The sequence below is a fragment of the Mus musculus genome, chromosome 10 (assembly GCF_000001635.26).
Source record: "Mus musculus strain C57BL/6J chromosome 10, GRCm38.p6 C57BL/6J".
In the NCBI taxonomy this organism is placed as follows: Eukaryota; Metazoa; Chordata; class Mammalia; order Rodentia; family Muridae; genus Mus; species Mus musculus.
This window is the reverse complement of record NC_000076.6, coordinates 73,942,037-73,954,741: the sequence shown is the minus strand read 5'-3', so window position 1 is coordinate 73,954,741 and position 12,705 is coordinate 73,942,037. Positions and strand designations below refer to the sequence as shown.

Here is a 12,705-nt window from a genome sequence, read left to right as displayed (position 1 = left end):
TGAAGAAAATATCTAATTAAAAAAAAAGAACTAGTATCTACTGTAATGAGTGCTCTTTTCTTTTTTCTTTCTCTCTCTCTCTTTTGAGTGTTCCTTTCATATAAATAATGACATGATTTGTGGTTTTTAGAACCTTCATGAACAGATAGAAATGACATGCTCAAGATATACAAGAATATTATTTAAACATGTATGAGATGTAAATATAGCATATTGCAAAAACTAATCATTACAAATATGAGACATTTAAGAATGGAATGAGGTACGATAGAGTATCTGAACAGAGGAAAGGGAAATAATCAGTAGATTTTAAAAAAAAAGGGAGGAGGAGGAGGAATAGGGAGACTCATCAATGAAATCTGAGAAGGTGTGGACCTAGCAAAGGAAGGAGAGCAGAAAAGGAAAGGATGAACAGAGCAGGCCACTTAGGGTAGGGGAAGACAGTGTGGCTTTAAAATAATCACTCTGACTGCAACTTGATATGCTATATCCCTGGGAGGCCCTCCCTTGTGTGAAGGGAAAGAAGAAGAGTTGGGGAGGAGAGGGAGGGGAGAAGGGAAGGGAAATCTATCAGTTGTCTAGGCCAGAGTGAAGTTTCAGTGATGCCTCTGCTTTTGAGGCATCCCCACTCAGATAAGCACAGCCCACTTATACTCCACAAAGTACCCCCCAAAAACTCAGTGGTTCACCTAGGTGGGACTTTGGTGGTCTCCTTGTTTGCTCTATTGCTAGTTTCTTATTTGGGGTAAGTATGTGCCTGTTTGCCTCTTCCTAAGAATAGCATTATATAGGACAGAATTGCATCCTATAAGACAGATTGGTGTTAGTAGGTGAAGGAAGAGAAAAACCTTTCCTCAGTGAATCAATTATTATAGGACAGACTGAGGCCATCCGCTGAAAGTTTAATCTATCTACAACGCATGGCCTTGTTAGCTGCTTCTGTGGGAGAAGAACTGAGGATGGCAAAGGGTCTTAGTGCAGTATACCAACTGTAAAACATGATTCCTGCACATAGTTTACTACCCACAGATAGTCTAACATCCTTGCAAATAGCTCAATGCTTCAATAGTTCATCAGAGAAAATTGAATCTTTACCAAGAACACTACTTATTATGTGAGATATGACGAAGGTCTGGAGTTTTCTTTATGCATTTATTCCAAAAGAACATATTGAGCAACAAATACGAAGAGGGATACACAATTAAAGTAGGAAACAATGCACATCTCTACTCATGCCAAGTCCAACTGAGATAATCACCAAAGGACCCAGGACTCAGAATCCGTAGAAAGGGAGAGTGACTGTTGGGCGAAATGGAAGAGCAGTTTCTGAGCATTTGTAGAAATGATGCTTTCATTATCTTATCCTACCAAAGTGCCCTAAAGAAAAGAAAGACCCCTCTCTCTTCCTCATGCCTGCTTTTCTCAGGACCTTTACTTCCCTTCTTTTATCTAAGAAGTCTCAGCTGTTCTGTCTTCTGTTGTTTATTGTCTGTGATCATGCCATAGCTGGAGTCCCAGAGATTTTTTTTATCGAAATAACAATAATTTCTCACTGCCTTGAGGCATAGACAGCTATAACACCTCTTTCTTATTGTTAAGGGGGTGTAGACCAAGAGTCCTGACTAAAACCTTCTAAAATCTACTTCTACCCCATTGTGCTGTGTCCCAGTTTTCTTTCTATTGCTGTAATAAAATACCCTGACAAAATCCAAGCTAAGGGCCAACAGGTTTACTTTAGCAAACAATTTCTTGTTAAGGTCTATCATTGCCAAGATGTCAAGGAATCAGGCCTGAAACAGCTAGTGGTATCACATTCATGGTCAAGAACAGAAGAAGAAAAGAAAAATGAATGCCTACATGTCTACAGCTTAGTACACACACACACACACACACACACACACACACACACACACACACTCTAAATATATACACAAAATATATATGCACAGTCCATTATAACAGGAAATGGTGGCCCTCAGTTTAAGGCTGTGTCTTCACATATAAATTAACAAAATCAAAACCTCTCCCCACATGTCTACAAGCTACCTCAGTTTGGATCTTCTCTTATTGAAGTCTTTTTAAAGATGTATCTCTATGTCAATTAAAACTATCACACATGAGAATGGATGCCGTTCCCAGGAGACCGAGCCTTTGAAGAAGAGACTCTCACAATGGAACCTAATCCCACTTAACAGTTGTTCTTATAAATAGATTACAACAGAGAAATTAAGATGCAAAGAGAGAGAGATTATAACACTCAGGGATAGGCAGTTGAAAAGGTAAAAGAGGGTGGCTTTCTATAAGTCAAAGAGGAGATGGCCTCAGAGAATGCCAGCCATACCACACCCCAATAATTTCCTACAGTGTAAGCCATTGTGTGGTATTGGCAGTACCATATCTGTGTCTTCTGACTATAGGTTCTCCCTCTGTCCTGTATCAATGCACTAACTTCATGGGAAGATGGCAACATCTGCTTGTTTTTTCAATCTACCACTAAGAATTTTGATTAGTAGTACAAATAAATGAATATTATAAACAGTACCTCGCTTATTGCTCTCCTAGGACTGATAATGCACATTCACATGAGTCATTAAACATCAAAAGTATAACTCATATAATGTATTATGCCCTTTGAACTCAAGGTACTTTATGTCATTTGAACTCACAGTACTTCTAAGAGACGTGTCATAACTCTGTGACTAACCAAATTCCAAATTCTTCAACAAGTTTTGTTTATTTCCCTAAAATATATACACCATTCCCACATCTATTATTATGTAAATCAAGTGTTATTCATGCTTAGTCTACTAGATCACATGGGATGCATTAATTTTGCTTCTCAGAGTTTTACACTTAAGCAAGTGTTAGCTAAATATGTGTTTTTGTAGAGAGTCTAGCAGGCAGAGTAGAGCACAGTTGAAAGCATACATAGTGGACCCACAGGGTAAGAGAAGCAAGAAGGGAGAAAATAACTGCCAAGGACAGGACCTTATTCAATTATAAGATGTACATGCTGTTAAGTATGATTTATGGCCCTTTAGAGAATTATAAACAAGATCGGGATGATCTCCAAATTGAACAGGAGGTACAGGTAGAGTATTTATGAGAAGATGGTACAGAAAGCTAATAGCCAGACATCCTGAAAAGGTCAATGCAAAAAACCCCTGAAAGCAATAAAGTCATCGGTAGAGTAGATCAATACCCTTCTTACTGAAATGCTAGAGAATTACAGGATTCATCCAGCATGGATGGGAGCCACTGGAGGCTTTAAAAAATGCAGTTTCACGAGAGTTGTGAGAAAAACCAAATTGTAGAGCTCAAGAGGATTTGTAAAGCAGTGGTAAGATATATGCACTGGCTGAAAGAGACCCATATAGAAGGGTCAGGCTAGCATGCAATACTAGAGTCTTAATGATGCCAAGACAAGTAAGATCACAATTAAAGAGTTTTTTGTGTTGTTGTTGTTCTAATTCAATCTATTTACAATAAAAATGATTTCTGTCTTTTTATATGACTAAGATGTGATTATTCAATAATGTCAAGTTTCTCATCTCAGAACCACAAAGATGGCATCCTGTTGTCAATCATTATTAATTATGTCTTACAGATAGAATGCTGAGCTAGACTTTTTACTTCCTGATTCAACATAGCAGAGAGTAATTCCTGAAAGACTGGCAACAGGCTGGCTCTTCTGTAGAATCATAGGAGTGGCTTCTGTGGATGCTTGTATGCCCTAAGTATAGCAAGCACTCTATTGTTTATCAGAAACTAATTTTCTACTCTGTCTATTTTTAACTCTGTCCTCCAGCCTATGCATATTGACAGTAAGAGAGCTCGTTACTGCGGTATTATGAAGCCACTGAAGTATTCCAGGTTAGAGTACAGAAAAGCAAAGGCTATGTGCACGAATTTGATTCCTAGGAAAATGTTATAGAAACAAGGAAACAACAACAAACCCCATGTGTTTTCACATTTTAAAGCTCTATATGGAGGGTAGAAGGACACACACAATTCCTCACCATTAAAAGATAGATGAAAAACCAAGCCTAGCAATCAGCTAACATTCATCATATAACATAAGCTGAAAGTTAATCGTATTCTCCAATTTTCTACTTGCTCTGTTAGTTAGGTAAATTTACAGTCTTTAACCTCACAGAATATTCTTTACCTCACTTGTGTTATTAATACTTGCCTAGATATAAAACCATGTCATAGATTAAGTAACCATTGTTAAGTAACTATTCTATAGATTTTTAATGCATCTAATATTTATTCCATCGATAGGATGAGATATTTTATGAAATTAAGTTGGTACCAATTGTGGAAGCTTCATCCTTTTGGCTAGCTTTCATGGTACTGGAAGATGTTATGTGCATTCTCCCAAATTCTAGTTAAGAGACTTTTGGCAGTTGATGGCTTCTGGGAATAAAGAGTCAACTTTCTTCAGAGATGTGGCTGCCATAAGGTTACCCATACACTAGTAGATGGGCCTATACCTAGGTATACAGAGATAGCATTAAGTGGACTCAGCTTGTTTAAAACCAACCACCAAACAAACAAACAAAACCAGAATACATGAAGTAAGGAAAAAAATGTTGAGCAAGGGACAATTAAAGTAGACATTGGTAAGAATATTTGATCATTTGAATCATAACAAAACAATAAAGGCTTATCAAGGGAGGAGATGAGTGCTTATTCTATAATTCTAGTGCAAGGATACTTAGTTGAGAACTAAAAGACAGGACTTAGAGGGGAAGGAAAGAGGATTAATTGGGTAAAAAATGTATAATAATATGCATATATATTTAATATGCATTTATATGTATGAAATTCTCAAATAATCTAAAGATCTCAATATTGAAATAAATATTAAAATAAAATCTTAAAAACAGCTAATGTAGCCGGGTGGTGTGGCACATGCCTTTAATCCCAGCACTCAGGAGGCAGAGGCAGGTGGATTTCTGAGTTTGAGGCCAGCCTGGTCTACAGAGTGAGTTCCAGGACAGCCAGGGCTACACAGAGAAGCCCTGTCTTGAAAAACAAACAAACAAACAAACAAACAAACAAACAAACAAAAACAAAACAAAGCAAAAAAAGCCAGCTAATGCATTTTAAAAGGATTTATGTATCTCAAGAATACTTGAATACTGTATTTAGAAAAAATATTTATTAAATAAGTAGTACCTATTTTGTTCCATTTTTCCTTATATTTATATAAGAAAAGTTATATGAATTATAAAACAATTCTAATCCCCCAAATTTAGCATCTTTTATTATTTACTTATCAATTAATTAACAAAAGATGATAAATTAATTAATAAGAGATGATAAATTACCTCTCTCCTTCAACTTTCTCTGAAGTTCTGTATATCAATCTGCAGTCAGCTATTGTAAGGCATTCATTTAACCAGTTAATAATCAATGGCAAAAGTAATCTTTGCATCTGATTTTTTTTCTCTTATTCTAATGGCTGTCACTCTTGCCTTGCATGAACCTTAACCTTGCATCTGTACACAGACCCTGGATAAACAAACAGCACCTCTATGTACCTGTGTTCCATGGTCAGTAAAGTGGTCCTGTGTGTTCTCCATGACACACTCACTGCTGATGTCATACAAAGGCAATATATGATGTCACATGGAAATTTGAGGAAAAAAAATTCCATTTTATTCATATATAATTCAGAAGAATCAAAGTGCCAACGAGTGAGGAATAGGAGCAGAAGCTTGGCAGGAACAGCTTGGGATGAGAATTTTCCTGGTGCATAAGCAGACAGAGGACACTGAGGCACACATGCAGCCACACACATTCTCCAAAACCCTATCAAACAACTGCAGAGCTCAAGACCCGGCATTCTTCATTGAACTACCAGGTTGACCTCATCCAAAAATCAATGCATTCACCTCTGGGAGTGAGCTGGGAAGGCTGTGGGGGCTGAGCAGACAGCGAACTTGAAGCCTTTAAGGGTTAGCCTTAGCATTGACCATCAGAGAAAGGTACAATATTATACCCCCCTTCAAGGATTTAACTACATACTAACCATAGTAGCCACATAATCCTATAGTAAAGGCTGAACAAATCTTTTGAGAAAAGGGTAAAGGCTCTAATGAGCTTAGGAATGAAATCCATTGATAGCATTATGATTTCAACATGCGTGGCTTCATCCGATTACACAAATTACCTTGCTAAAAGTACATATTTTGTGAATGTATAACATGAGAAACGGATTGCCTGCTCAACATGACTGTTAAATATGAATAAGAATAGAATGTTTTATGAAATAAATATGGGCACACTTTTGTTACCCAGAGCTCAATTAAAATGTGTTCCTTCAATAGACTTGAATGCCTCTCAAATTGTATTTTTGAAATTCCAAGCAGCTGTTTATTTATTACTACTTTTTAAAATTCATGTTTTTGCCCCGGATATTTAAATTTCCCACTAAAGGAAAAACTGTGAGCATTTAATTTAGATGTACTTGACATAAACAGAGTGCTAATTAGCGGGACCACTCCAGGGTAAATCTTCTGATTTTATGAATAAACATTATGGATTGTTCTGCCATCCCAAAAGATATTCACTTCCGCAGATACTGAGGACCAAGGGTAACTTAATGTGTATACAACTTGAACACATTTGGAGAATATCAAACTAACTCATTTATCTTCAGGCATGTCAGTTTAGCTAAACAGAGTACAAAAGAATTCCACACTTTGTGCTACTACTGAGACCAACCCGATAACAAGTCAAGAGGGAAGAGGCTGCTACAGGGTCTATGCTCCCTTGGTGCTGAATAAACATTGAATAAAAACAATAGCAATTTAAAGACATAAATATATTTTTAGATGGGAACATTCCCACAAAAGAATTTGTCCATATTTTTGATTTCACAAACACATGTGTGCATATAATATATACATAAATGTGTGTATCATAAATAAATACACCATATATATGTATATCTCACACAAATATCTTAATTTTTATTGTGTGGTATTTAAAACATACTGTCACATGGAAAAACTGGAACAAATCGCCATTTAGGTCACTGCAGACCTAACGTAATGAATCTTCTGAAAGTTGCTGTGGGTGATTTTCTTTTAAAGAAAACTGATTTGCTTTTGTGGAATGACTTAAGAAGTCAATTGCCAAGATTTTGACATTTTCTCTTTCTAAACAAATTCATGAGGAATCTAATAAAGCAATGTATAGTGGTGGCACTGGCCCTCAAGCTACTTAAAGCTTTTCCTAATGTCCCTGTTACAGATTTTTGACTCGTGGGAGACTGTGCTGTCCATCAGCTGGCTTTATTAGAGACTACTCTTTGTGTTCACTCAGAGGCATTAGCAGAACTTAATATTTTTCAAAGCAATTTAGCACATGCTTAGTAAGTAGTAAAATGGAGGTTTTATGTTGGATTCTCTACATGCTACAGTCTTTATAGTGAATCAAACGGATCTATGGTCACTTTTGTAAGCTCATCCATTTGAGTTACTACCAAGAGTTTATAACCTTTGAAAATAACAACAAATCGATATCCATTACTGGAAAGAGGCCTTGTTTAACTGCAGAGATCAGAGTAAAGGTGGACTTACCATCGTCATACTGGCCCCAGCTGACTACCAAGAGAGAGGCAATGAGGATCCCATGGGGTAAACACTTCCAGACAGCAAACTGTAGGAACATCTTCTGTCAAATTTCACTTGAGGCTGATCTGAAATAACAGGAAGCAGGAAAGCACATTTGACATGTTCATTATCAGTTCTAGAAAAACAAAACTGTCAGGGCACAGAGAAGCTGTAATGACTTCATAGTTAATTACCTGCATCCCACCATCCATTATTCAGAAACATTCTTGGCTAACACAGAACACTTGGTGCTCTGTAGCCTTCCTATGCTGTTGGAAGATAATGGCCTTAACACTTCTCTTTCCAATATATGACAACATTACAAGGAAAACAAACAAAATGATGTTAATGATGTGTGTATGTGTGTGAATGTGTGTGTGAGTGTGTGTGTGCATGTGTGCATGTGTGTGTGTGTGTGTGTGTGTGTGTGTGTGTGTGAGAGAGAGAGAGAGAGAGAGAGAGAGAGAGAGAGAGAGAGAGAGAGAGAGAGAGAGGAGGGAGGGGATAAGGAGGGGGAGCTAGTGATGACTACAGCAGCTGAGCACTTCCATAGCATGGCCAGTGCCCTGGTTTCCAACTCTAGGACTGAACTTAAGGGAATAAAAAAGAATTAAAAAGTAATGAATCAGCAAGATGATACTGCTGTGATATTAATAAAAAAAAAGCAACATTTTATCCAAAGTCAGAAAGACACAGTTGGCTTCCCTTCTGGATCCTGAGTCTGCCCACTCTTCCTTGGTTAACTCTGACTTTGTTGCTCTTGAGGATGATATTGTTTCATTTTTACTTCACTTAAAAGCTTTCAAGATGAGAATGACCTTCCAGGTCATCATTTTAAAATCATCCCAGCCACCAGTCTTGTTATGATTCCAGAAACAATCCACATCAATATGAGACCTTGAATGAGCTTATTACAGGATCTCTTATACTTCAGAAAACATTACACTAAGAGCATGCATACTGGACAGAGAAGATAGACTGCTCTCAGCCTGGACAAAGAGAAACTCAGGAGAACACCTGGTTGTTTCTGAATAAAGAAAATGCAGAATCTCTACCCTTGTATTATTCTTTATTCAATTTCTATTTGTTTTAATCCCAAGATACCTACAATGCCTTCAGTGTGTTCAGCATCCAGCAACCAAGAAGGAGGCTACAACCCACCCTTTAAACCCAATACCCTACATATGGAGAAAATCTGACTCTCTATAGCCACATAGTGAGCATGTTCTTTTAAAGGAGGTCAATGACTCAAGAACTAGGGGGCCATATATAGCTAGTACCACACTGTGCCAACTAGTGGATCTACCCATGACATCAGCTGAAACAGATCAGATGTTTTAGACAGAGACTACTTTATCACTCTGAGGTTTTTGAACGGCAGAAAACAAACTTCTAATGGTAAAATCCCTATATGTTGATAAGGGAGTAGAGGATATTTTAAACATTACCTTCAAGGCAGGACTGTGTCTCTAGCAAACACGTGCCAGATCCTCTATGTACAACTCTTCCCAGTCGATCACTTTCCAGATATTACTATGCTTGAGAAGTCCAAAGTGTGCCCAGAGTTTAAAACGCATACAGCGAGCTATGAATAACTTCAATCCATTCTCTATTAAGGAGGTAATTTAATTAGCATGCTCAACCCTCTGGTGTAGTTAATAGTTACTTTGGCAGTCACATTTAAACCCTGTCAAAATACTGGGGATAGAAGCTTTCACAATTATGTTTTCAATCTCACAGATAAGAGAGGAAGCTTCATGCTTGGTGTTTGATCTTTTCCTGTGGGTTAAAATGCCTTAACATAATTGTTCTCTAGAGAACACATCAGTTTTGAATTTTACATCAATTATGTTTCCCTAAAGAATTAAAAAAAAGGATTTGTATTGCTCTACAATTTCATATTCTCATAATCTGTTCACCCAGCAAGAACTTACAGAGGGGGCACTGGGTACCACTTGGCTTTCTATCAGATAGACAATGTCAATGATGAAAAATGCCATAATTTTTCAGTTCTCATGATAGTACTTATTAGCCAAATGAATATAGAACTCCACAGACATAATTATCATAGATGACATTTAAAAGGTCATAAGTGACATGGAATGAAAGAGCCAGCATTGTCAAAAAATTACAGTATCACATTACCCTTATCTACCTGTTAACAGATGAAATCAGACTGCACCAAGCATTGCTATATGAAGGAGAAAATTCCACAAGAGAAAAAGTTTTCTAACAGCCCTGTCTGCAAGCTCTCTGCAAGGTGTCTACAGTTCAAGTGTAGTCTATTCATGTCTTATGACAAGCAAAATAGTCTCTTCATTTGTTACTTTTTGAGTACAAACCAAAGCCGTGACCTCCAGCCTTTAACCCAAGGCTGTCTTCAAGGGTACAAATGGTAGGAAGGACAACAGAAACAGAGCTAGATACATAAGTAGCATCCTACAAAGGCACTTTTGAAAATATTGACTGTTCTTTAAACCATTGCTCCTCATCACTATGAAATGGACCAATCGTTTTCTTAAGACACCGAATCTGGAGTGTGCTGTCACTATGCTGAGATACTTTCCCCCATGCACTCTCAAGAAAAGACATAGAAGCCCCACAATGTAGTGGGAAATCGACCTTCAGTGGTTGACCAGTCAAATGCCCAGGACTTCTGATGTTTGACCCAGTCTAGAAAGAATAATCTAAAAAGACCATGTTGCTATTCTGTATTCCTAGTGAGAAATTCCTGAGACCCACCTGGTAGGGTAAATCAAAGTTCCTGTCAATGCCACCTCAATTACCAACATGAAAACAGGAAGCATTCCGCTGTGCCTGTATTTTACCACTCACCATATGAATTTCCTAAACTGACTCGAGAGTCCTCTACTTGTTCCATTGGGAAATAACAGTAGTGTCTTCATGACTGCAGGAAACTATTTCCAGTCTTAAATACGACTGGGTGGGCCATCCCTTTATCTATAACATTCAAGAAATAAGGTTGTATGCAATCCTTTTTTTTTTTCCTAGATGACCTTACTTTCCTCCTTTCTCATATATATATATATATATATATATATATATATATACACACTCTATACTCATGATATAGAAGCATTCTCATAATTTCATGTATGAATAAATGTTTTAATACATTCAAGTATAATGTAACTGTTTTATGTATTTCTATATAAAGGGCATGCAAATGATCATAGTTTACTTACATTCATATTATATATGCTGATGTTATCTTATTTTTTCATGTTTACTTAAATCCAAGGAAAGAAGCTATCATTTCTCAGCTAATGTTGTGATGTAAGAGTGGAAAATAGCCTAGTTTTCCACTGGATACAAGGTTGAGCATTCCCTAGTGTTCATTGGCTGAGTATTATGAATACAGGTAGTAGGTGTGCCCTTAGAGTAGACCTAGTGTGGGGACTAATGTTACTAGTACGTACCCTCAGCATAAAGGAGCTGTCTTGAAAATAAGTTATTAAGCCAAGAGAGATTTGATAGTTTTACTTGGAAAGGTTATCCAAACTAAAATACACAAATTGAAGATAAATAATGAGTATTCTCTTAGGACTACTCAGTTAACAAAAACCAAAATGCAATTGTATCTAAAGTTGGAAGACATAACAGTGTCCTGGCCTGTTTAGCATGAACCCCATATTTTGTACTGAAGTCATATATGTGCATGGTTTGTTTGCCTGGTTGTTTTTCATATGTGGCAACATAGTGGCACGTGTGGTGTTAGAATACCCAGGCTAAACAATCTTCTGCTGTAACTAACATAGATTAAGAATGCGTTAAAACCAAGCAGTGCCCTTAATAACAGTCAATTCTGTATCTATTGCAGTGCTCTTATTATGTGAAAATTCTGGAAACATTGTAACACTGAGAAAGATGAATTGGTTATGAATGTGGAACTGAATAGTGGCCCATATGGAGATTCTAGATGCCTTCTCAGATACCCAAGATTCTTATCCTGTATTATGTCCTGTTATACAGCAATAAAAAATTGGGGCTTTTAACTAATAAACAGGAAAATGTAAAGATAATGAGTTCCATTTTTTTCTTCAAAATATGTTAGTTTTGTTTATTTTACATGTATGTGTGTTTCACCTGTCATTCAATATGTGCATCACACATGCTCCTGGTGCTCACAGATCTTAAGAAGGCATTGGATCTTCTGGAACTGGAGTTATGGATGACTATGAGCCATCATGTTAATTCAATAACTGAACCCAAATTATGTATAATATCAACAAATATCCCATATTGATGAGCAATCACTCTATCCCCAGTGATGGACTTTCTTGATTCACTTAATTCATATATGTCAATGTCTGGAAATTGGGAAATATCAGGACAAAAATGGGGAGGAGATGATGGAAGAAAAGGGGAAGGCAGACAGACAGAGTCAGAAGGAATGGGGTAAAGAGGGACAGATGGAAAGACAGAAATAGAGATAGAGTGAAAACAAGAAAGAAAAAGAAAACAGTTGATAGATAGGTGATAGATAGATAGATAGATAGGTAGATAGATGGTAGACAATAGATAGAACATAGATAGATCAGAGATAGGTAGACAGACAGAAATACAGATCATAGATAGACCACAGATAGATAGATAGATAGATAGATAGATAGATAGATAGATAGATAGATCATTGCAAGGTTTGTATATGCTTGGCCAAGGGAATATCATTATTAGAAGCTGCAGCCCTGTTTGAGTAGGTATGGTCTTTTAGAGTATGTGTGTCAATATGGTGTGGGTTTTAAGACCCTCATCCTAGCTGCCTGGAAGCCTGTATTCTGCTAGCAGCCTTCAGATAAAGATGTAGAACTCTCAGCTTCTCCTGCACTATGCCTGCCTGGGTGCTACCATTTCCTGTCTTAGTGATAATGGATTGAACCTCTGAAGCTATAAGCTATAAGCTATAAGCCAGTTCAAATTAAATGCTGCCCTTATAAGCGTTGTCACAGCAGTAAAATCCTAACTAAGACAATCATAAATAGATGATAGAGGATAGATAGGAAGATAGATCATATATGGATAGATAGGTGATATATAGATGATAGATAGATAGATA

General features: G+C 37.1%; 1 protein-coding gene across 35 annotated transcripts in view; it reads right to left on the bottom strand.

Moving 5' to 3' along the window:
- Positions 1 to 12,705, bottom strand: part of Pcdh15 (protocadherin 15) — a 1,553,555-nt gene that overhangs the window by 695,090 nt on the left and 845,760 nt on the right. For all 35 annotated transcript variants that reach the window (XR_001779427.2, XR_001779431.2, XR_001779430.2 and 32 more), the window contains one exon: positions 7,596 to 7,714. Coding sequence is in view for 18 of the 35 variants with exons in the window: in XM_017313785.2 (XP_017169274.1) it covers positions 7,596 to 7,686 (91 nt within the window). In the remaining 17 variants the exon portion in view is untranslated. The remainder of the gene's footprint in view (positions 1 to 7,595; positions 7,715 to 12,705) is intronic.